At 36.6% G+C, this 26,414-nt stretch overlaps 1 protein-coding gene across 3 annotated transcripts; it reads right to left on the bottom strand.

Annotated features, from left to right (window-relative positions):
- Positions 1-206: 206 nt before the first annotated feature.
- Positions 207-26,414, bottom strand: LOC112553797 (probable isocitrate dehydrogenase [NAD] subunit alpha, mitochondrial). 3 transcript variants are annotated; one of them, XM_025221247.1, is made up of 10 exons: positions 26,344-26,414; positions 23,395-23,478; positions 17,377-17,549; positions 16,720-16,849; positions 16,023-16,156; positions 15,676-15,778; positions 11,559-11,623; positions 11,142-11,223; positions 5,287-5,439; positions 207-4,306 (listed from the first exon to the last, which is right to left on the bottom strand). In XM_025221247.1, exons 2-10 carry the CDS (start codon positions 23,461-23,463, stop codon positions 4,223-4,225), a joined length of 993 nt encoding a protein of 330 aa, XP_025077032.1. In that variant the 5' UTR covers positions 23,464-23,478; positions 26,344-26,414; the 3' UTR covers positions 207-4,222. The 3 variants fall into 3 exon arrangements, with proteins under 3 accessions (XP_025077032.1, XP_025077031.1, XP_025077033.1); XM_025221246.1 differs by lacking the exon at positions 26,344-26,414 and adding an exon at positions 25,930-26,283; XM_025221248.1 differs by lacking the exon at positions 26,344-26,414 and adding an exon at positions 25,636-25,911.

Genomic DNA, 26,414 nt, shown 5'->3' with positions numbered 1-26,414 from the left:
TGACAATGTTATTTGCTAGCACATTATTGCATCTTGTTCTAGAGGCAGATGAAAGGGTACACAGTCTTGACACACAGGAGCAAGCATTTCACTCTTCTCTAGGTTCTCTGTACCATTCCCCCATCCACCCTGACTGCAATCCACTGACCTGAATAACCCTTTATTAGGATGTATCCATCTTTGGAAAGTAAAATCTACACAATTGCTGTATATGAGCATATATTTTTAGAATATATTTTTTTATGTTAAACCTAGTGGCACACCAACTGTTAATGCAGCAAATAGTGTTTTTCTATCATAACACATACAGCACCCAACAGCAGGAAAGGGGTTCATTCTGTCCAAATTGTCTAGACAACTAGTTATAAATTTATGATGGATGTGAGGTTGTTGCAATTGTGACAGAATTGCTGTCAGCTTTGATAGCACAGTGTTAACAAAGTTGTGTACTTTGATTCCTAGACCATCATAGATACTTGGGGGCTATAATGCATGATAAAGGTTATCTGCTTTATCTGCTTGACTACAATGGATGACAGATGTGTCTGGACACCAATGTTGTGTCAAATGTATTCAACAAACTATTGTTTTTACAAAGGTTTATACTGATACTGACTTTCACAAGATACATGTCAAATATACACAGATTTATCCTAATTTTTCTTAATAAATGCACTGATCTAACATTTAAATACAGTGAAAAAAATCCCATATCTAGACATTAAAACTGTGAAATAAGAGATGTGTTCATAGAAACTGGAAAAAATGATAAATAAGAAAAATATGGAGCACATTAATCTACTCTAGCTGGCGAGAGTCATTCATGGATGGAAGAAGCCATCACAGCAAGTGAATGTTTGATTCACATATCACTATTTACTGGTCTTAATGAACAAAGATTAAGAAAACACATCCTTCTAAGGCTTACACAAGTACAAGACAAGAGCTCATTTATCATCTTATGGGTTATTTGTAAAACACAAAGAATATATGAAAAAATTCAATTTGAGATCAACACTAACAGAAATGAAGTTTAAAATGACCTAAAATGTTTAACAAACATTTTAAAAAAGCCAGTCTTTTTGTAGCAGAGCTTCCCATTTAACATTTAGGTTGCACTTAACAGTCATCCTCACTCAATGAGATTCAACACTCAGCTACATTTTAATTTAGTTCATGAAAATGTGATTGTTTTCTAGCAGAATATTAAATAGGGTCTAAACTGAAAAGAAGTTCAGTAAGAGAATGATGAGATATTTTTCAAACTGAAAGATCATTTTATGCTTTAACTTGTATCAAGTATGTGTGTGCATGTGCACACACACACATATCTTTAATGTATTATCCAGTCAAGAAACTATATCATGATCTTAAAGACTCCCAAAATGCCCTCAAGCAAGCTTGCTGACACATCTGCCATTATTAAATTAAAGCATCTAAGTATAAGCACTGATTAGGTTTTAAAAAACAACCCAAAACAGATATTAGACCTCAGGGAGGCAGGTTTTATAAATATTTGACCTTCAGCAATTTAAATTTTTTTAGATGTATATACAGTTACTTTATAAGTATATATGTATACTCATATGATTTTGACTGTACGTTATTTGCTTTAAAAAAAGACGCTGGGAATCCATATTTTTATGTAAACATCTGGTCCCTAAAATATGTTACAGATCAAGGTTGAGCATGGAGCACTCTAAACATCACAGGCCAGACTTTCATTGTTCAGCAGTAAGGAATGGATTTGACTTGATAAAGGGAGATGAGGGTACTTGTTGCGCCAGATGGAAGCAATTAGCAAAGAATGACCACTATTGTAGCTGGCAATATGTGTTCTCTTCACCTCCCTTCTCCTTGCGTCAAGCTAGTCCTTCCACCATAAGGTAAATGTTTGGTCTTTAAGCCTACCATTCATAGTTTAGCTCAACAGATCATGTCCCAAAGATTACTTCCAACTGAACTGCGACAGCTGAATTAACCAATAAAAAGGTAAATGTCGTCTCCTAACCTTTTCAGGTTATCGGGAAAGGGGGAGGTGAGGTGTTAGAGACCGCAAATTTTTCAGGGCCAGCTTCAAGTGAGGGCAGTGCCCATCTCCTCTCCCTTGCTGCTTAACCTTCCCCAACCCTCTATGGAGTCAGGTACCCATTCCTGCCAGCTGGAGCAACTGGGGGAAGTTTGCTACTATACTCGGGTGTCCAACAAGTATGCCTCTCAGTTTGAATGCCAGTGCTCTAACTACTCAGCTGTCTGCTTCTCCAATATGTGGCCAGTTAAGTATCCACTTTAAGAAGGTTTGAACATAGTATACTGAGAACCAGCATATAATGCCAAGCACATAATGAATTATTTAACACAATGTGTAAAATGTCAAGAAGCATCACCATAAGGCGAACAGCTATGGTGCAAAGCATACACAGCACTTTCAGTTCTTTGAATGAGAATCAAAATGAAAATGGCAGGTTACAATCATATAAGTGTTCTCACCATGATCAGCTGCATTTTGCCAACATTTAAAAAGGCAAGTTTCCATTATTTTTATAGGAGGTATCACAGTAGAGATGATTTAGTCATTAAATTCTTTCATTTTTCTAGAGAAATTATATTTCTTATCTTAGCTAAAGAGGTTTAAAAAACAAACTGTTGCATATATTGTCTAAATATTATTTAAGTACATTAAAAGCGCTCTGTTCAGATATTATGTATAACTTGGAAAATTTCACTGCAACCATGCCTGAAAAGTTAATATTAAATTATTACCCCACAAAATTTCCAAAAACAAAAGAAAAATGAACATGTTTGCACTAAAACACCAAAGTAACTTCAGATTGTTATTTTATGTTAAGCCATTGATAAAGGCTACATCTAACCTGTTCTGTAAACAACTGCCACATGCAGAAAGCAAAAACAGCATGCCTTTGACAAAATCTGATGTTACAGATTAAAATCTGAACCCAAGGACACCTGTTTGTCACTTGTTTTAGTGACAAGCACTAGACTGTTAACCTCAGCCCATGTACAGAATGAGCTGGTAAGATACACTCAGAAAATATTTTTTTTGTTTATAATGAACCAGGGCTTCTGCTTACGCAAAAAATTGCGTACAGTACACATTAAAAGTTCGGAGGACCCCTTCAATTTTCGTCAATGGGGTCCCCTTCAAATTTGGGCAAAGAACAGGGACCCCTTAAAAATCTGAAGGAGGGGTCCCTGGGACCCCAAAGAATTTAGCCTTAGCAGAAGCCCTGATGAAAGGAAAACCTTCCATACAGCAAAAGGCTGTTTTTAAAGAAACTATTATCGGGTGAGATAAGCATTAGACTAAGTGAGCGGTTTTTAAAAAAAATCCAAATTTCATTGCAACCTGATTACATGAGTAAATGCCCATGTATATTTGTACTGAAGTACTAATTCAGTCTTTGAGAATGTCTTCTTTTCCTATACCTAGTATACTGTAACCAGTACAAACCAATAACACTTTTAAACCAATAAACAGAATGAGATTTATTCATTCCATCACGACTATCCAGATTACATAAATTGCAATTATTTTCTCTTATCATATTAAAGCAACCTTTTGTAGTAATTATAATAAACATACTAAATATCAAAATTGCTTTATTTATACACTATTAAATACTCTTAAAACACATTTCCGTTGCACAACCTTCTGAAGACAAAGTTGCTTTCTACTGCTTACTAATTAGTATAGCCAACCATTAACAGTTAAAATATCTGATAAGTATTATGTTTTTTCACCTAGCAAATAAACTAGCCTGCTCCAACAAGTGGAAAGTTATACAAATAAGATTTTAGCACAAAAGCAGAAATATATTTATTTGTATCAATAACTCAAACTTGCTGTTGGTTACACAAGCTCCTTTTGCACTGAGTAGTCCAAACTACAAAACTTTGTTCATGTCTCTCTATAATTTGATGATGTGAAACCAGCATTTTGGTAATAATACAATGAACCTTTCAGAATCTTTCACATACATTTGGTACAGCACACCTTTGCTTCTCTTGTAGCACATATAAAAAAAAGTTCTTAAATCCTGGCAGAAAAGCCACCAGGCTGTACTATTACAAATGACTGGAGCAAACTCCTAATATCACAACTGTTGAAAGACTAATCAATAGGATGGGGAAGAGAGAGAAAAACCCTTGCGATGGTGATCATCAAAGGAGACAAGGTAGTAGCAACCCTGACTGGAAGTAATCAGGGTGTATTCTGAACTCGAGCACAAATTTCTTTTGTATATGCTGAACAAGTGGCGTTGCCACCCAAATCTGCAGTCAAAACCTGTAACAGATAAGAATGTCGTCAAATTTATCTTTTTTTTTTTTTTTTTTTGTTAATGGGCAGGTCAGTGTCAAAAGTAAAAAGATGGTTTTACTGTCTTTACAAAAAAACCTTCACAGCTTTTAAGACATTCTACTTGCATTTGATTAGAATAAGAATGTAGCAAAAGCTTTTCACGTAATAATCTACTGAAGCACAATAAGCAGGTATTCAAAAATTGTGTTTAGCAAATGACGGCAGAAAAAAAACAACAGTGTAGACATAATTTTTTTTTAATCCTTCATGTATGTAACTGCCCATCTATGTTGTCACAGACCAGGTCGCTGACCTCACTCCCAAATACTCCTAGTATAAGTATGAACACTGAAAGAAACAGGCAGCAACCAAGAACACATGACCTCAAAGTGAGAATGACATTGCCTGACTGTAATCAATTGTAATGAATTGCTGCAAGTGAAAGGGAGAGCAAGGTCTGTAAAATAGCATGACAAAATACTATTTTCATTGATTGCAGGTGTTCTTTAGTAGTATTTTGTTTAAAAAAAACTGTTGTTTCTATCTGTGCCTGTAAAGTTTCTTAGAAAAGTGGACTGGTTTTGCTAGAGGAGACAGTTTCTATTTCTAAAAGAAGTTCATTCAACATTTTCTGTTTAAATGCTGTTTAGCAAAATGAGTAAGCACAAAGCGATGAGAATCCTGAAAGACTGGCTATCAAGGTGTCTTGGTTGCAGTACTATGAGATAGTGCACCTACATCATCAATGTGTGGCTAATTTATACTTCCAGCCTCCTTTCAGAGATTTTTCATGAGACAGATCACTTTGAATACGACCACAACAATCAGCATATTTCACAATTATGCTCACAGTACAGGCATAATATAACATCTAACTAGTCTTCTTGCTCTTTGCAACTCTGACAGCCAGTAACTATTTACCTGCCATATGACCGACATTTACTTATTATAACACACCAATATACCTTGCCATCTTTGACAGTATCCAGAGCAGCTTTCTCAATACGACGTCCATAGTCCCCAAGTCCCATATGTCTCAACATCATAACTGCACTAAGCAGAAGGGCAGTGGGATTAGCTTTGTCTTGACCAGCAATGTCTGGAGCTGTGCCATGGACCTACACATTAAAAAAAAATAAAGCATTTTGTAATAACATTTGATGGACTTCTCAAAATACCTATGTGGCATGTGCTGCTTACATAAGTATGTATTTCACAGGGTTCCCAGGGATCAGGGATGGTGCAAAAAAGGACTTAAAAGGACTTAAAAGTACCTTTCATGCATTCGTAAGGACCTAAGTGACGTCATCATGCTTAAGTTTTTCTCTGTGTGGTCGGAAGATGTATTATTTATGAATCTGTGGTCTTCTCTATGTTCTCAAATACATGTATTTCTAGTAATAATAATCAAAGAGTTAATTTGATGCCTGTCTGCATATTAGATAGATAACTTAAAAGTGTCCTTAGCGCGCTGATAACATACACCGTTAATGTTCAAGTTTCTAGAATCTAAGTAATAATAATTGCAAACCTGAAGCATTCTTGGTGTAATACAAAAGTCAGTTCACGTGTCTCTCTCTCGCACACACACTCTATGGGAAGAGAGAGATAGAAATAGAGCTATGCACAGTAGTACTGAGAAGATCAAAGTTCAAGAAAGCAGTAAGTTTCTAAAGACCTTTTGAAAAAGAGTGTTTTTTGCGAATACGGAAGGGCAACTAGTGTTGTACAGATGTGTAGACCAACATAGCGGCGAAAAATTGTCGGTATTCTTGCCGCCATAAGTCACTCCGGAAATAATTTGTGGTAATCATTTTACGATCCAAAGACAAAAGGGTCACAGAGAAAATGTAAGGACCTGTGTGAGAATTTGAAAGGACGCATGGCAAATAAAGGACTTAAAAGGCCTTTCGGCGAAAATTCAATATAAAAGGACTTAAAAGGACCTTGCAAGGACCTGGGAACCCTGATTCAGCATGGGTGCTGGTGTGTATTAGAGACGAATTGGGAGCTGAAGATTATAGTCCACACAGCCAGTATTAATGAAAACAGGTTGGTTGCACCAAAACAAGCAATCAACAGACTTCTGCAGATCTATAGATCTTTAAACATCATCAGAAACACCCCAGAAAAAGGTTTATGTATGCATAATCATCCCTTTTCCTAAACCCATACACATAGGTATGCACACACAGATCAGACAAATGCGATTTCTTTCTTTCCATTTTAGTATATTAACATTAATTTTCCAGTAACACATTAAACATATTACAGGCTTCACACACTCTATGCTTAAATAATTCACACCGTTGCACAACATATATAACATTTTAACAGACATATAAGATAATGTATGTCAACATGTATCTATAAAACTCTCATCACTGCTTAAATTCTGGTCGACAAGTTGCATATAAGGTAGCCACCGTTTTACAATTTTTGTCTTCTTTCATTTCCAAGCATGCATTACAAATTTCAAGTTTATATCTATGCTGCAGTATCCGAATGAATGGTTGCAACTGGGGTGTAGTTTTTTTTTAATCTGCAGGAGTAAATGTATGATTTAGTAAGCAGTAAGATTAAATCCAGTACTGTAACTGTCTTAAAGTTATTACTGCATCCAAATAAAACAAGGCGTTCACTCAAAATCATCCTTGTCATAATCCCACAGTTGTTTGACACATAATTTTGAAAGTTTTGCCAGAAATCTTGGACATATTTACATTTCCCAAAAATACGTTGAATGTTTTCTTTTTCACATCTACAATAGTCACAAAAATCATCCTTCTCTAGACCCATACTAAATAGTTATTTTTGTCCCCAGTATTCTATGCAGGACTCTGATTTGGAGCCATTTTAATTTAATATCATGAAGATTGGCTACTTTTCTGAAGATAATGTGTCAATCAACATTTCTATTTAGTCTTTTATCCTATTTTGGACAGCAGTTAGGTACATATATATTAGTTACCATTTTATCATCAAGTCTTGCACATTTCTATATAGATTGAATCACACTTTTATTTGTGTCATAGGTAAGTGATGATGGTTCAGTTAAATTCTCTCTGTTTGGATGCATATATTCCTTTATGGCATTTATCCAACCATTCAGAGAAACAAAGTTAATGCTTACATCATATTCCTTTTAACATCTTGACATGATAGAAAATTTCCTCTTTCATCAAGCAAGTGTTTAATTGAATATATATCCCTTTATATACCCAACTTCTATACAGAAATGGTTTATTCCCAATCTTAATTTTGTTGTTACAAAATATAGGCTCTGATATAGTCTCTTCAATTTGTTTACACACAACACTTTCTCCAAATATCTTGTATGCTTTTAAAAACATCCGTCCAGAAACTATTTACATTTATAAAAGAGCCAACTGCTAAGCCGTTTGTCTAGGTAATTTAACAGTTTATATGAGGACATAATAATCTTTTTCCAACTATTAACTATGATTGGTTTTCTTTATGTTCTGCAACCACGATAGTTCTAAGGCATTCATATAAATTCTAACATCAGGTATGCCAATCCCCCCATTATACACTTTTTTAAACAGATACTTTTCTGTTAATTTTATCATTTTTTCCATCCCACACAAACTGAAATATAGATTTCTGAATGTTGTTAACAATAATATCTGGAGGGTTTGGAAGCAATAGCTACCAGTGTGTTAACTTTGACAAGATTAAGGATGAGTACTGCTACATTTCCTAATGGAGTTAACTGTCCTTTTTAGCCAAACTTGTCCAGGCAGGGTCTCAAACTCCTAGCATGGGGCGCAGTGGAAATACAGCCAGTCAGCGGGCCGCACCACGAAAACTAAATGTTTTCATTATTTTACGAACACTACTGTCACTGCAGTTAAATGCTAAAATAAAGTTTTTATAAATTATTACATTTAGTGTAGTTTAACATGCACAGCAGTTTAGTTTATTAAAATAAGTTGACGTATCTGTCACTAATAACGGGTAATTTTCACTGCGAGTTAATCAACAAGCACAACATACTATACACCGCGGACGTGGCCGAGGGCCACAAAAATGTTTCGCGGGCCGCATTCGGCCCGCGGGCCGCGTGTTTGAGACCCCTGTTGTACAGTGTTCTAATTTCAGCTAGCTTGCTATCATAATTTAATTTTATACATGCTTTTAGATTATTGGCAAACCAAATGCTAAGAATTTTGAATTTTTCTGGGTTCCACTGCATTTTTAAGTAGGGTAAGTACTTAGTTGATGAATTTGCTTTGCTTCCCAGCCATATTGCACTTGATTTTTCCGTGTTCAGAACTAAAGCAGATATTTTTTCAAACAATTTTAATGCATTCGTTGATTTCTCAAAAGACTGTATATCACCCTCTAAAGTCAATTCTGTATCATCTGCATATTGTACAATTTTACTTTCAGTATTTTGGAATTTTATACCTTTTATGTATGTATTTTTTCTAATCATTATAGCTAAAATTTCTACACATAAAATAAGTAGGTTTATCTACTTTGGGAATACATATGATTACACCTTTTTTTGTGTAGAGGACAATTCACCCTCATTAAGAGATCTAACAATGAAAGGACAAGGTTGTTTCCAAAAGACCTTAACAAATTCCACGGTAAATCCATCACTCCCTGGGCTTTTCCCATTACACATATTTTTAACAGCCTGACTCGCTTCTTCAAAAGTGATATTTCCATTTAACAGATTGAGTTCAAGTTGTGTAAGTCTTGGTATATCTTCCTCAATATTGGTAAAGTTTAAGTTCTGAATAGCTCGCTCTGAGTACAGGCTGGAAAAGAATCCTCTCACTTCTGCTCTTAATATTTCTTCAGTTTTTCTAACACTCCCCATTTTGCTTCTGTAATTTCCAAATTTGCTTACATGCTTAATTATGTTTTTCCAGTGAACAGAAATATCTACTTACTTTCTCTCCTTTTGCTATCCACTTTGCCCTGAAGCGAATCAGCACACCCTCCATTCTTTTTTCTCTTAAACTAATGAGTTCACTTTTATCCTTTTCAAGTTCAAGAATTTCTTTTTCTGTTAACTTATCTTTACTTTATAACCTTATAATTGCTTTTTCTAGTATTTTTTCTTTATCATTATTTCTTTTCTTTTTCTTGCTAGGGTAGGTCATTGTTTTCATTCTAATTTTCATTGGCATAGTGTCTAGAAATGTTTGATCAGATACTACAAGCTGTATTTCCAGTGGGGGAATATTTGCTAAATTATCCCTGTCATATGGGAACGGTGAGTACTCTTCTGTCACTTCTTTAATACCAGTATTATTTTGGTTAGATAGTCTTTGTCCTTCAAATGTGAGGAGTTTAGCTTCCATAGATTAAATCTCCTTTCCTCTTGTTCCATAGCTAATGACAAAGTAATCAATGAATGGTCCGTAGCCGTAGCCGGGAGTAATATTTGCATTAATGACCAGATTTGAGAGTAAATCTGACATTAGGAAAAAGTCCAATCTACTTTGTTGGAATGGTCTTTTCCTATGCCAAGTATATCTCAGTGCTTCTGGGTTTAGTTCATGCCATATGTCTACTAGATCCAAGTTTGTCATCATCTTATCAACTTGTTCTTGCCCTTTAATATTGTTATGTTTGTAATTATGACATTCAAGTTGAAAATGATATTCCAATCTCCTGCAATAACAATATTTTCCACCCCTATCTGTTTAACACATTCTTCTAACTGTGAGTAGAATTTAGGTCATCCTTATTTGGCCCATAAACACTACCAATTTAAAAACTCTTTCCCTAATGTTTTTATCACTGCCATCATATAATTTCCTCCATTATCTTTGTAAATTTTTTCAACTGAGAATTCAAAGTTATTATTAAATAGAATTACTACCCCGCGGGAGGAAGAAATATATGATGCAAATATGCAGGAGTGACCCCATTCTGCAGAAATAATTTTTTCCTGCTTATGTTTGAAATGTGTGTCCTGTAACAGGTAGATTGAATAAGACTTATTACATAAATAATGAAACCCATCTCTCCTTTTTCACATGTCACCTAGTCCCTGACAATTCAATAATGCAGAAGTGAGTTGTAAGTCTGTACTCATATTCGAATGAATAGAAAGGTATAATTAGCAGCAGCTAAAACTAATAGGTACTTAAAACAATTTAAGTTCCCTTTTTGTGCTCTTTGTTTTGCCTCTACCAACTGTTTCTGCAAACCTGGTCTAGAATTTATATTATGGTTAGAAGGTGTAAAATAACAAAACATACAGCAGTAACTAGATATATTCAGCAACAATGACAGCATATGATGTAACAAGGCTGAAGTATGAATATTGGTAAACAAACAATAAAAAAGAAAACCCACAAAGACATATGTGGGGCAAGCCCAGGCACAGCAAAAAACCAGCTTGACAAGAAATCAGACAAAAGACACAAAAAAACATAGCAAAAAATATAGACAAACAAACAAGCACAACAAACAAACAGTTTCTTATTATAGGGTTGGCAAGATGACCTATCATTGTCACCATTAATTGCCATAGGCAGTGATCATGTTTGCCGGTACTGGTGTTGGAAATTTCTAAATATTGAGTGAACCTTGTACAAACGGGCCTCAGGTTCAAATACAAGCATTTTTACAAATCATGTCTACAAGATTGGTTGGACAAATTTTAACCATTAATCTTTATGTGAGTAGGTGTGTGCACCCCTTACCCCTTAGAAATGCGATTTTGCCCTTCACAACTTTATTGTTTTCTTTCATGCTCTACATTTTCCTTTAAATCACAAATTCAGGACAGTCAACAATCCTGTTAGCTATAAATTACATAAATGTAACTCACAGATTCAAAGATGGCACCATCTTCTCCAATGTTTCCACTAGGTGTCACACCCAACCCTCCAATCAGTCCAGCACACAAATCACTGCAAATAAAATTGTTCAGCTCATCATTTAGTTACTAAGTAATTTTCGCTGTCATAATATTAAATATTTTTTGAAACTCATTTACTGTAAGAAATGTACTGAAACTGATTTTTTACAAAAGTAACTATTTAAGGTTTACATACCCTCCCCCAACTCACATCTGCATACATTTTACTAGTGTAATTCTGTGTAGACCAAAAAATAAATAAATGAAAAGGTGATTTATAATCTAAAGAATTTTCATTCTTGAAATGCCACATATTTAGTCCTAGAAAATTAGCTTATACAACAAATGAAAAAAGAATGCATGTTGATTTTTAAAAAAAAAGACTACCTGAGGATATCACCATACAAATTAGGCATGACCAGGACGTCAAACTGTGTTGGATCTTGGACCATCTAGAGAACATGACAAATATATCCCATAATTAAAAAGAACTATAAATACAGTATAAAATAGATTCCTCCCTGTTTAAGGAAAGGAGTGACTACTAAACAATGGAAGAAGGTGGTGAGAATATAGCTATAAATGATGTACTATGGTGTACACCATCAACAAGTGATTTGTCCCCTATATAGAACACGCCTGCTTCAGTAATAGAGGGATACATTATAGTACACATATCAAAATTGCAAAGGAAGCACCAATGCTGCAAAGGAGACCACAATTAATCCATAATATTGGTGATATATACCTGTCCAAGTGCTCTTTTTCTGTTTGCATTTCCCTTACAACAATAAGTCTAGAAATCAGCTTGTTCATTTTTCCCTTGGCAATAGTTGCACTTAAAACAATTTATTGTTTGACAAAGCCTAACCAATCTATAACTGTTGAAGATATTAAAGTTTATTCCTTCTCCCCACCCAAAAAAACCAAACAAACAAACTTACTGGGAAATATTCTTTGAGAGATTCTTCACTCTCAGATTAAAATATCCACATCACATTTGAAGAATTAATGTTTCCACAAATCTTATAACCTGTTCTAAAACAACATCAGTTTTAAATTCTTTAGGCACTGGTGAAAATGTTCAAGAGTTATTGTTAGAATATATGTTGTAAACTAAGCCAACATCGCCCAACAACTTACACTGATCAACAAACTTTACAAAAGTCATGTTACTGAAATAAAATTAGTCATTTCTTATCAATTTTTATGTGCTCAACATGAATATGACAAACAAAATGCAAAATTGGCTGTAGTTTTTTTTTTAATCTGCAATAATCATCATGTACATCACAAAATGCATGCTAATAGTAAGTGACATGGTTAATACCTGTAAAAAGAACAAGTCATAGACTATGTCTTAAATTTCTTTGCCTGTCTCTTGTACAGCTGTTAGGGAGCATATGATGATGATGATGCTGGAGTTTTGTAACGCACTAGTATCCGCATCACAAAGATGCATATCTGGTGAGTGTCCAGCAGCAGTCAGCCAGCATTGTAGTGGGCAATTTTCTTTGGTATTTTTCTTCCATTGTTGCGATATCCTTATGAAAATGTTCGCCATGTTCATCACTAAGCATACCACAGTTGTTAGGAAAGAAATCCAGACAGAATGAAGTGGATCTTTAGAGACATATTACAGCCATGTTTTGATACTGTATTAGAATGTCCTCTACTAGTTCCTTGTTGTTTTCTGCCCTAACATGAAGCAATAGTGACATCATCTAGAAGATTACATTCTTGGAGTCTTGAGCCTAGCAATTCTGCCTTGTTCTTGGGCAAGTCCAAATCATGAACCAGGTCATGTAGTTCTTCCTGTGTTATTTTATGTGGGGTTGATGATGCACCACAGAGAAAATCTGGTTGACTGCATGCTGACTGACCAGGAGAAGAACTGGTTGGCTCACCCTTGTCCTCATCAGCTGAATCTTCTGCTGGAGGTTCTAGAATAGGAAGTCCCTCACCATGTGGAACTTGTCTCAATGCAGATAGAATGTTGAGGTAGATTATTCTTTACATTTTCTGCTTCGTTATCCTGCCAGAAAGAGGAGGAATCAAGCAGAAATAACAGTCATTTGTGTGGTTGCTTGGCTCTCTCCATGCCATGGGGACTGCAAACGCATTGATGGTCTTTTACCATTCGACCACTGCAAAAGCTTGAGCTGCACATGAAGCACATCATATATGTGGGGCCCAAGGCTTGTCTTGGTTGCTGATATTGCATCTAAAGTAAATATATGCATCTTTCACTTGAGAAGTGATACTTTTCTTCTGGAAGGCAAATGTCACTTCCCCACAAATATAGGAAAAATTGTCCACGGTATTAACGCACTTTCAAGGCTTTAGTGTCTCTTGTAACTAAATGGATAAAATAATAACAGTTTTATGTAACAGAAGCTTAAACTGTATCCCACGATGCCCAAAATATTTTAAATGCCCAACCTTTCTGACTAAACTTTATAAAGTTCACTGCTGACATCAGCTTACTTCAGCACACATTGCATCAGAAAATGATGCAACAACCTCTGGATGATGTATGCACATTGGTATTATGCAATATTACACAATTCTAGGCTTATGTAGGATGTTACAATCATAACACAAGCTTCTTCTTGAATGCTTAGATATTTGACTTCCATCACAAACATTATAAATGTCAGCTTGTCATCAGGTATTTTCCCCTCTTTGTTAAAAAATTCCCTGGTGAAGCCATTTCTTAAGAAAGCCACGCTTGATGTCAATGTGTTGAACAATTATCGCCCAGTTTCCAGCTCGTCTTTCATCTCAAAGATCATAGAGAAAGTAGTTTTGACACAGCTCTGGGCCTACTTACAAGAGCACCAGCTCATCCCCCATGCTCAGTCAGCAGACAGACCTTTTCACAGTACTGAAACTACTTTAATTAAAGTGACCACCGAAACATTATCTGCCCTTGACAGCGATGATGTTTCTGCCTTAACTCTACTGGACCTGTCTGCTGCATTTGACACCATCGACCACTCTCTGCTCCTTCACAGACTACACGCCCTCTACACCTACGGGATTTCTGGACATGCACTAGCATGGTTCAACTCCTATTTCACTGATCATTCCTATCTCACTGATCACTGTGATCACACAGACTGTTTGTTGATGGTCAAAACATCTCGCCCTGCTCCACTTTTTTGTGGCATCCCTCAAGGCTGAATACTCAGCCCAGTTCTGTTTATTCTGTTATGAAGCCACTTTCATCTTGCATTCAGTCCCACAATGTTTCTCATCAATCATATGCTTATGATACGCAGCTGTACTGCTCCACTCCACCGGCTGAGTCTCACTCTGCTACTAGCACCATAGAAGTCTGTATTAATGAATTCAAAGACTAGATGGTGACAGACAAACTTAAACTTACTGATGATAAAACAGAAGCCCTCCTATGTTCCAGAAAAAGAAATCCATTTTCACTCGTTTGTCCACCAAGTCACATCAAGATGGGCGAAACCAACATCTCCTTTGCATCCTCCATCTAGAATTCATCGTCACTGCAGACATGACTCTTGCTAAACAAGTTACAGCCTGCCATTATGAGCTATGCAAGATCAGTGCCATCTGTCACATTCTGTCTAAGCGCGCTACCAACATTCTTGTCTATGCGTTTGTTTTATCCAGATTTGATTACTGCAACTCCTTGCTTGCTAGCTGCCCTGAATACCTTCTTCACAAACTCTAGAAAGTACAGAACTCTGCTGCACATCTGGTGCTTAGAGCTAGACAACTCCGCTCATCGTCTGATGATCGTCTCCTTACTCTTCCTGTCCCCAAAACAACATATGGCCACAGGATTTTTAGTTATTGTGCAGCAAAACAATGGAACTCTCTCTATTTTTTTATCCGCCACCTACCCACTATTGAATCCTTTAAATGTTCACTGAAAACGCACCTCTTTCGTAAACATTACTACCAACAACCTTCCCCATAATGCTAGTCTTTTTCACACCCTTCCTTTAGCAATGTCATGTTACTCTCAACTCTTGTTCTTGTTATTTTGTTCCTCTTTGTGTTTTCTGTATTTGATTTTATTCTTTGTTTAGTAGCTCTTTTACAGCTCATATGTTATTTATTTGTTTTCCTGTCTCTCATATGCTGTCCATGTTTTGTTCTTAAGCGCTAAGAGCATTCTCCTTAGGATTATGTTCTTTATAAATTTTGTATTTATGATTATTATTAATGGATAAATTTACATGGTGAAACATAGAAAATAAACTACATCAAGTATCTTTAAAACAAGAGCCAATAATAAAAAAAAATTTTCTAGGTCATATTCATGTTCAGCACACCAAGATACTACAGATTAGGACCTTTTTAAGGCAGGAATAATTTCACTGTTGACCAGTGATATCAGACTTTATTACAATGATGTAATGTGGACTTCCCAAGCCCATAATTCATTTTACACTCAATACTCAACAGTTTATCAACAATTTGTAAGAAATGTATTAATAATTAGTGTAAGATTTGCACTCACATTTAAGCAGACTGTATCTAAATAGGACTCTGTGAATCTAATATCTTTGTTCTTGTTTGCCACCTCACGACAACACTTCAAGAAAAGTCCATCAGACATTCTCCTGTTCATGAAAAATAATCAATTAAAAACATGAATCTTCTATGGGCAAACATGCCACAACTTGCAAGTCTACTATAAGGTCACAAACAACAATTAAAGTTGTAACAGACATAGTACGAATTAAATAAACTTGCCAGAAAGCAACAAATTTCACTCTTGAAAGAGTTCCTGCTTTGTCCAAAACAGTTATGTCCAGTTCTGTCATAGGTAAGTAAATCACCTCCACTGCTAAAATATGCACTCACATTATATTTGCTTTGTGGACAACCGTGACTGTGCTTCTGTTGTTTTCACGAGCATATTTGAAGGCATATTCTGCGACTCGTCTTGACGCATTTTCTGTGATCAGCTTAATGCTCTGAACAACTCCATCTACAATCTGACATATACACCCAAACCCTTAAAAGAAAAGTTGTGTAACACACGAGGCTTCTCTTGTGTTAGGGTCACAAGTCTTAAAATAGAAATAGGAAGAAAATGTAACACAAAGTGCTGTGTGCTGTCAATAACAGGTTGATGGAAATGCAAATCACTTAATTTTGTAGCTGAATGACAATAGATAATTGTGCTAATCTGTTGCCAAATAAAAGTAATCTTCTACACTTTTAAAATTTTATATTCACAATAACTTTTCCACCAAAATGCAAGCAAAGCTACAAAGATCATCATGATTTTGATTTTTTAAGTACAAATTTTGGTTGAAAAATATTTCAAGCATTTTTTTTTTTAGCAAAGGAAAGAACGAGCGGCCATTGAAATTACAGATCCAGTACTGGATATATACACAATATATATATAATAGGGAGTTTTTACTGTGTGCGTATATATGCTGCTAAAGAGGCGGAAGCAAAATTTTCCTTTCAGTTCAGGTAGTTTAGAAATTAATGCAATAAAATCCTAACCATCCTACCCAACTTTCTGAAAATGTAGAATAACACTTACCTTATGTTCAATACCACTGTACTCCCCTTCTGTATTTTCTCTGATTGTAATAAGGTTTACATCATCATAAGGTGTCTTAAAACCTTCTATGGACTTACAGGGACGGACGTTAGCATACAGATTGAAGGCTCTGCACAGAATAGTGATGCAAAAAGATACACAAACTATGAGACATTTACAAACTATTTTCTTCAGATCAGAAGATAAGCATGAAGGTTATAGAAAATTAATAAAAACAGATTATAAAAACAAAAACAGGAATTAAAAAAGCTGTAGATTTTGCAAAGAAGTAAGTTTTGATAAATTAATGAAACTTTAAGCAAACATAATTCAGACATATTTTGCATGGTCTGTAGAATGCATACATATATGCATTCACACGCACACGTACACACACCATACCCACTCACCCACCTCATCAAATTTAGTTTCTTATTTCCATAAATTAGGCTATCTTATCTTGTCATTTCAACAGCATTAAATTATGCTCAACATTTCTGAAATTAACAAAAAATTTCATCCTGCATGACCTGATGATAAAACATGATGGACATAGCTGCTAATTTTTTTTACAATGTTCTTACAGGTACTAAATCTAACATTTACTTAATACCCATCTAAGGCTTGATTAAAGAGAAAATGGCAAAACAAACACACTTTCTCAATGCTAGGTTCAAAGACTGATGTCCTTTCCCAATAGGTGTCGCCAGTGGGCCTTTCAATCCAATTCTAGTCTCTGCCATGGAATCAAATATCTTCTGTGGAAGTCTAAACACTCCATCTGGGCCCTTCACTGGTGTGACATCCACATCCTCCCATTCAACTGGGGCCTGCAAATGAAAATGGTGTCTACAGCAATTTTAACAGTTTAAATATATATATATATATCTAAAAACACTTATGGACATGCATGCATGTGTGTAAGCTCTTAAACATTTTATGCATCCATATTTTTGCTTGAAGTTCACAAACATCAACCATGAAATATACATGCTAGTTTCATGAATATTTTTCTGTCTTCCTGAACACTTTGGTATCAGAGAACAAATGTCTAGGGGGCAAACTTCCACATTCATAAGCTGCCGACATTAAGAAACCTTTATGGGTCATGAGCCTTGCCAGCTTGTTAGTATACTGACACAATTGTTTGTTTGTTTGTGTTTTATGCCGTGCTAGCAACTATGGCTATATCACGGCAAAGAGTAGTTGTAACTTTAAAGGTTTTGGAATAAAAACTTCCTAATCTTTATAAACATGATATATTTTTAAAGGCCAACATAATAAGTAACCGAAATGTAAAAAAGGGTTGGAAAGCATTAAAAGGGGTGTTGAAGCCCAAAAAGGTTATTATCACACCAAAAACAAAACAGAACTATCAGGATATAAAAATTTTAAAGTTGATGGTAGAGCCCTATCCTCTTTAAAAAGGAAAAGATTGCCGCCGATGGGACGGACCTAAATAAGGAAAAAAATATTTTTCTGTAAAAAATTGACAATGAATAGTCTGAAGCTTCGGACAGATAATCAAAAAGTGTAGAACATTAAAATTTTCCCTACACCAGGGACAAACAGGTGGCGGTTCACCTCGTAAGAGGTGTCCTTATGTGGCATAGGTGTGTCCTGTCGTTAATCTTGTAAGAACAACCTCCTCCCGTCTCGTAGGGCGGCAAGAAGGCAGGCGGTCGGAAAGGCAGGGAAGGGTGGCATGTAACTTGTTTTGGCCCAGACTGTCCCAGTGGTGTTGCCATAAGAACTGAATGTAGGCCAAAAATAAAGATTTGCAGTCTGATGAAATAAGTGATTGAAGTTTACCAGGGGACTGACATGCAGCCTTGGCAGCCTGGTCTGCTCGAACATTGCCTGGGATACCAGCATGGCCAGGAGCCCAAATAAAAACAATGTCCTTATTTTGCTGAAAGAGTGCTGCATGAATTTTATGAATCTGGACCACAAGGGGGTGGTCAGAATCATTTGAAATGAGGGCTTGAAGTGCAGAAAGAGAGTCTGAAATAATAAAAAAGTTGTGTTCCAAAGAGCAGTGAGCATGCTACAAGGCTAGCAACATGGCATGAAGTTCTGCTGTGAAAATAGAACATTCGTCTGCCAGTCGGACTGAAACAGCCCGTTGTGGTTGGCAGGACAGAACTGCTGCCGCAGAGACTTGGCCCCCACTTGGGTTTTTGGAGCCATCTGTGAATACAAGGCAGAATTCAGGATAATCAGAAATAAGTTCATAAAAGTGTTGGAGATATATGGGGTCACTAGTGTCCCCTTTTTTAAGGCTGTAAGATCAAAACGGATCTCTGGAACAGGAAGGGTCCAAGGAGGAGTTGTTAGCAGTGATAGAGGTTCTACCTGTTGAATATCTACTCCGGCAGCCTGTAGATGAGATGCTACATGGAGTTATAGTGGCTTTTGCTCCTTGATATGAATGGCATACAGGGCAGCACGCTGAGGTCTGAAGATAGTATGATACGCAGGGTTTCCAGGATGAGGTTTTAAACGACAGACATAGGATAGCATGAGTTTCAGATGACGGAGAGACAGTGGGGGCTCACCAGCTTCTGCATAAAAACTTTGTACAGGAGTGGTGCGAAAGGCACCCAATCAGATGCGGAGCCCTTGGTGATAAATAGGATCGAGAATTTTGAGGTAAGACTCCAGAGCAGAGCCACAGATGATGGATCCATAGTCTAGCTTGGAGCGGACCAGGGCACGATACAGACGCAGCAGGACCGTGCAATCCGCCCCCCACTCTAAGAATGTCCAAGGCTTTTTGGCATGAAAGGCATAGAGATTTAATATGAGATAGAAAGGACAGTTTACTGTCAAAGATGACCCCAAGGAATTTTAACTCCTGGACCACTTTGAGTACCGTGCCGTTGACAGAAATAGATGGGTTTGGAAACATACCTCTCATTTTGTAAAAGTGACTGCATACCCACTTCGTAGGAGAAAATTGGAAGCCGTTTTCTGTCACCCACCTTTGTACAGCATTTACGCACAGTTGCATTAGGCTTTCGAGGCATGGTAGGGAACGGCCTCAAATGCAGAGAGCAAAGTCATCTACATATAATGAGGCCTTCATACCTGGACAGACAGATTTAAAAATTGAATCTATTTTGATGTTGAAAAAGAGTTGGAAAAAGAATGCTGCCCTGAGGGATGCCCATTTCCTGTTCCTGAGGATCAGACACGATATACCCTACTGGAACTCGAAAGAGGTGGTGCGAAAGAAAATTCTTGATGAAGAGTGGCATACGACCCCGAAAGCCAAGAAAGTGAAGGTCCAGCAGCTCTCTGGATCTACAATGATTACCTTAAAGAAAAATTCAGCAGGTTAAATAAGTACATCGCTGTACACAGGAATATGTTGCTGTCCCACCATATATTAAAGATGCTATATATAGGTATAAAGGTTTTCATTCTTTATCCACAGTTGATGATCCAGTTTCTAATACAAATATTCTGTCTAATTGTATTGTTCTGCCTGGGTCTTCATGGGACGAATCAGACATGATGACACTATCAGGACATATTCTGCATCCATAATGCTAGTGATGGAGAAGGGCTATCCAAGAGACACCTCGGCTGACTTTCTTTGTTACCAGTGGCACTCCAGACCTTTTTTTTTAAAAAAACAAGCAGGCAGAGTCTTATGTTCCTTAGCTCATATCAGCAATCAACAACACATAGAAACAAAACAAAAATTTAAAACAAAACAATAACATAGCAGCAGAATATTTTTTTATGAGTTCCCAACTATACTTGAACACACTGCTTGTGATTATCTTGCTGGTGATGTAAATTTCATCCAATTTCTCTACTTTTGCTGAGCTTTCACTTTGAACAACTTCCCCTACAAACAGTTTTGGATGCATTGGATAATTGCAAACAATCCTTCAAACATCTGTTTTCTTGGTTTAGTATAGAGTGGTGTCCTAAAATCATGTCTATCATGACTGCCACTTTCCATTCACTGCGCAATATTAATATCTCTCAGTTTCAGACTGACCTCTACAGTGCATACACAGCATGCTCTATATCTGCAGTGCCTCATGATCACTACAAAGAAGGTTTATTATACATTATAGACAGGCATGCCCCATTAGTAATGTGCAAGCTGTTTGGGTGGCCAGCTACCCCTAAATGATGTATGAAATCATGGATGCTAAGAGCAAGCACTGTCATGTTGAACATGTTTTCTGGCAAACTGGACTTGCTGTTCATAAGTATTTTGTCTGGTGTAAAAAAATCAGTTCATTCATATGATAAAAGAGAGCAAATATCAATATGTTTGTGACACAAAGTGAAATATTCCCCCTGTGCCTAGATGACTCATTTCTTTATTAAATAAATTTTGGCTATAAGCCCAGAGGGGAATCTGTAGCCTTAAAAAATAAGACATACAAAGCAGAGATACCATCACAAAATAACAATCCTTTGTAATATCTTGAGTCTCCTTGACAGACAATAAAGTCTGATTTGATTTGATTTGATATGATGGGGAGTGATGAATGCAGTGCACTGTCAAGTTCTCCTATTTCTTGCTCAGTGCTCTGCAATATCTTTTTGTCCAAGATAAAAAAAAAAAAATCAGACATGATCTTGATATTCTTAAGCCTAAAACCACTGTAAAGGTAGCTGACAAGTTCGCTGGTATTCCATCAGATTATTTTAAACCCACTCCTGTTGAATACACCACACCCATGGAACTACAAATGACCAAGAAATTCTGTGACCTCACTCTCATTCCCTCTAGCCTTTTCTTCTAGTGAGTAGATGAGCTTCTACTGACAAATACATCCATTTTAAATCTTTCATTTTCACCTGGAATTGCTTTTCTCTATTTTGAATATGCACTAGTAAGATCCCCTTTGGAAATTGCCAACCTGAATTTGATGATTTGAAAAAGTATAGACCCATGTCTAACTGACCATTTCTCTCTTGGGGGGTGGAATTGGTGTTTTACGCTGTGCCAGCAACTGAGGCTATATTACAGCAAGGCAGCCAGCCCTGTAAACAGATGCCACACCATTTCTCTCGAAAGTCTTAGAGCAGGCCATGGGTCACGTGAAGGTTAACGATCAAGCCAACGCATCGTGTCATATACCACTCTTCTGTACTCGTTTACTGCATTCCATACCACCAACCATATCAACCATATGATTCTATACCAATGGCTTTCATCGGGGCTTTAGGGATTTAGGGCACAGAGCTCAGTTGGTTTGAATAATGCCTCACCCACCATATGGTGTTCCCCAAAAGTTCATAATGGACCAGTTCTGTTCACATTGTACCTATAGTAATTAGGTTCCATCATTTTTCCTCACTGTAGATACGCAAATGAACTCAACTGTAGGATTCCACGACGAGTATCTGATGCCACTGGCTTTGGATGATGTGTTAAACAAGTGCCAAAATAGATGCTGGTTGATAACTTTGAAAATGATGAAAAGCTAAGGCCATACAGACTGGTATAAAGCAACAGGAGCACTTACATTTTTCAACCATCTGATTACATCTGATTCCATAAGTACATAGCTGCCCAACTTACTATGGACTAACATAACCAGCACTGTAAACTAGTAAACTTCCACTTCCAATGTATTGGGAAGATTTGTATTCATCTCTCAATTCAAATTTGTTATTTTTGTTCTCTCCCAATTTGATTACTACAATATAGCTCTTGCACATTACCAGATGTGCAGCTGAATAAACTTCAACAAATTCAGAATCATGTTCAGCCTCGTTATGCTTACTTCACCAAGCTGCTCAGGACATTCCACTGGCTTCCAATTCAGGCCTGCACAGAGTACAAAGTGGCCTCTCTTCTTGTTCAGTTCCTGGACTGTGGCTTTCCTATCTTTCTACTCTTATTTGCCAGTATAAACCATCAAGGTGCTTAGATCTCAGGACACCTTCATGCTCAGAATTCCAATTTCCACCTTTGTCATGGGCATTGAATCACTTGGAATTCCTTGCCAGTCCCCTTATGGCATACAGTGAAATATGGAACTTTTACAAAATACCTTTAAGCCAGTGGTTCTTAACCTTCATTGAGGTACCGAACCCACAAGTTTCATATGCACATTCACCGAACCCTTCTTTAGTTTCATATGCACATTCACCGAACCCTTCTTTAGCGTCATCACGAATCGCGGGTGTGTCTTGACCTCTGTGGTGGAGGCTTATATCGAAACCCCTGAGACCGACTCACCAAACCCCTAGGGTTCGATCGAGCCCCGGTTAAGAACCACTGCTTTAAGCATATCCTTTCTCAAAATACCTAACACAATGACTCCCTGTGCATGCTTTTTTGTGTGTGTGTTGTGTGGAGTAAGTAGCTTCTAGCTAGAACAAGGAAGAATAACCATCATTATTTTTATTATTATTGTGTATAGTGTGTCAAATACACAGTAGATGTATTCTAAGATGAATTATTCCTAATCAGATATAACACTATATATTGCTAAACAGCTTATGCCCATGGATCTGTAAAATTTCTACTGCCAGTACACCTGGTCTGAACACTTAAGTCTGACCCGGCAAAAATGTCTAAGAAAAAACATTCATCTCTAGACAAGCACGTTCTCAAAATATGCACATTCCCAACAGAGATGTCATATTGAACACAATACTATATCTTATTATTACTGGATAATTAGCACTCACCCCTGCTGATGCAAATATTTCTTTGACAGCTTGTGAGATTTCTGGTCCTATTCCATCTCCTGGAATCATTGTGACTTTCTGCACCTGGCCATTTTAGTTAAAAAAAAAAGAAGCACATACAGATACATATCATTATAAAATAAGTTTAAATAATGTTAAATTAAAGGCCTCAAAACCTATGACTGCATGGTAGTGAATTGTAAGGATTCACAATGCCAGGGTAAACCACATGAAATGCAAAGCCTGGTCCTCTTATTCTACCACCTTGTATTCAATCTTGACATCATATGAACGTGCCATAGCCTACTCGCTAGACCAAAAGTATATAAACTCAAAGATGTGCACATTAGAAGTATTCCGTTTTCATGAGAAACAATGTACTTTTCCCCAGTTGACACAGCTGTTAAGCTGGTAGCTGAGCTGTAGAGAGTTGAGGAAGGTGACAAGGTAAAGCAGACAGACATCGCCTTCACTAAAGCTGGCCCAAGATAAGTATGGGCTTTAACACTTACTCCCCTATAAGATCATGAGACTACCTAAACTTACACCTTTGACATCACACAAGACAAATCAGATCAGAACCACAATGACCCTAATGTTTTTACTTTGACTTAAAGATAACTTGGCACCTGCCAAAGGATGAGTCAACCAATGATGACAGAAGTTACTATTAACATCAATTATTACCAACAAATCTATATGCTATTAATCATTATGGTTCTGGGTCAATTTGATTCTCTAATATGGCTCAAGGTATGTAATGTGGGGAGACGGAGCCAAGCCAGCAAGGCTTTATCATGGCAAGGCAGCAAATCCTGCAAATAGATGCCCCATGCTGAGAAAGAACAGTGTGCCTGAGATGAGAGTTGAATCCAGGACAGCCAACCCTGACTGTATTGGTGACAGGCCCTAACCGTTGCACTTATTTAACTCTAGGGAGAATCTAATTTGCTTTTGGACCAAGCAGTTTCTTCCCTAGAACTCTCAACAGTTCTTGAAAAGAAACATTTTAATCCAAGTGAACTGTAGATAAAGGGTAAGTAGGAAGCAGTGCATGTTTTACAACAAAAAATGCAGAGGCATTAACACTTTCTTCTTTAGATTCTGTTGGTACAAGATTTCTGAAAATATTGCAATTCAAGATGCCTATGGTCAGCCAGAAAACTTCTCTGCCCATGCACACCCACATAAATTATTTTTTTAAAGTTATATTTCTAAATAAATGAAAAGGCAAAGGAAATTGCAATTTGAGCTTAAATGGTACTGACACGATGTTTCATTTGCACTCCAAATTCAGGTTGCAAAGCAGTCATTTACTTCTAATCGCCTCTAAAACATATCTTTGAATAGCACAAGGCCTCTATATTGTACTTTCAAGTACATCATCAAACCCATTCGTCGTGACTGTTAACTCCTAAGTGGTGTCATCAACATGCTGGCATCGTGGATTTGGAGATTGTGCCATAAAATTTTGAAAAAGACAGCACAGCAAATGAAATGTTGACAGAATTGGCAAAAAAATAAAGTGTGACAGAATATAATATTACAAAAAAGTAACAGTTTCAATATGACAACAATATGAATTCACATGGCAATGTCAAAGATGTTGGGCCAATAAACAGTCTGTGAAAAAGTAAATTTCACAAAAGTGTACACAGACATGGAGGCCTTAATGAATAAGCCTGTTCTAGATGCGACTGTAAGGAAGCAATTTTAAGCTGAAAGTTTGATCAGACATGATTCAAAAGGTAAGTAGATGTCATTAACGTCCATCTTGATAGTTGACTAGCCTGTACCTTTCATACAGAACCAGCTTGTGGCTAAAAAGAAACAAAACAAACCATGATCAGTCACTACAAATATATGTCCCTTTTTGTGATCACAATGTGAAAACGGATGTGGTTTCATTCATTGCACTGTTAGATCATGCACAATCTTTGCCCGCTTGTACAAACAAGAAAGGGAGCGATAAGTGAGCTACCAATTTCATTTCTTATTCATCTTTATGTACGTTTGTCAATTGTTAATTATTCACTTAATAAGATGTACAGAATTTCATTGAAACGTAGGCATAATTGAGTAAAGGTACAACAAATATGCCCATGTTTCAATGAAATTCTACAAGTTGTCAATTGTATAAACATGTAATAATAAAGAAAAACATTTATATCGAAACTTTCAGTAGAAATATTTCTCCTGGTGCATAAATAAGACAAAGAATCCGCTGTTGATTTGCATTACGTTTTACATTCGTGTTGTCCAGGAAATCTAAACATTATTCCAGGAAAATATGGTGGCTAGTTAGCTACTCCCAGTCAAACACGTCAAACACGTCTGTCCTTTATTTACATAGAGTTTGGATCAATAACGTCCACCTGTGAGCCATGCGCATTTCTTTCAACTGACCTCAAAGAGATCGTCTGCCACAGACGATCCCTGTCGGTACATCTCGGAAAATTATAATCTCAAATTATTACACATAAAAACGATGAAGAGAATTTGCCAATATTATTTAATTAGCTCACAAATAAATACCTGAAGATTGTGACTATAAATGCATGCCAAGTTCTGCAAATTTGTAGTGGCTTGTGCATGTGAAAACAACGATCGAGCAGCCCTGACCGCCATGATGACATTGACGCTTTATCTTGCGACTACTTCCGGATTAAATGCAAATTCGCTGTCAAATAGGTTCAACGCATGTTTTCGAAGCGATTTGACAAGTTCTTTTAAAACAATTTTAAACCCGTAATTAACAACTAAGCTTTTTTTAAAATTATAATTCGCATAGTGTTTTGACAATTTCGCTTTTTAAAAATTATTATTGTGCAGAAGAATTCTATTAGTAAAAAACCATAATAGATCTTAAACAAGTGGTTGCAATCGACCTCTGTATTCTGAAGACTATTTACGTTTTATATTGAAATCTTATAATCTCTAAATTTTTACATTCTGGAGGAAAGTACAGAACAAATCCAATCCAAACACACAGAAAACCTGTTTAGGTTCTCCCCTCTGGT

This window comes from Pomacea canaliculata, linkage group LG13, assembly GCF_003073045.1.
Source record: "Pomacea canaliculata isolate SZHN2017 linkage group LG13, ASM307304v1, whole genome shotgun sequence".
NCBI classification, from domain to species: Eukaryota; Metazoa; Mollusca; class Gastropoda; order Architaenioglossa; family Ampullariidae; genus Pomacea; species Pomacea canaliculata.
This window is presented reverse-complemented; position numbering and strand designations above follow the sequence as displayed.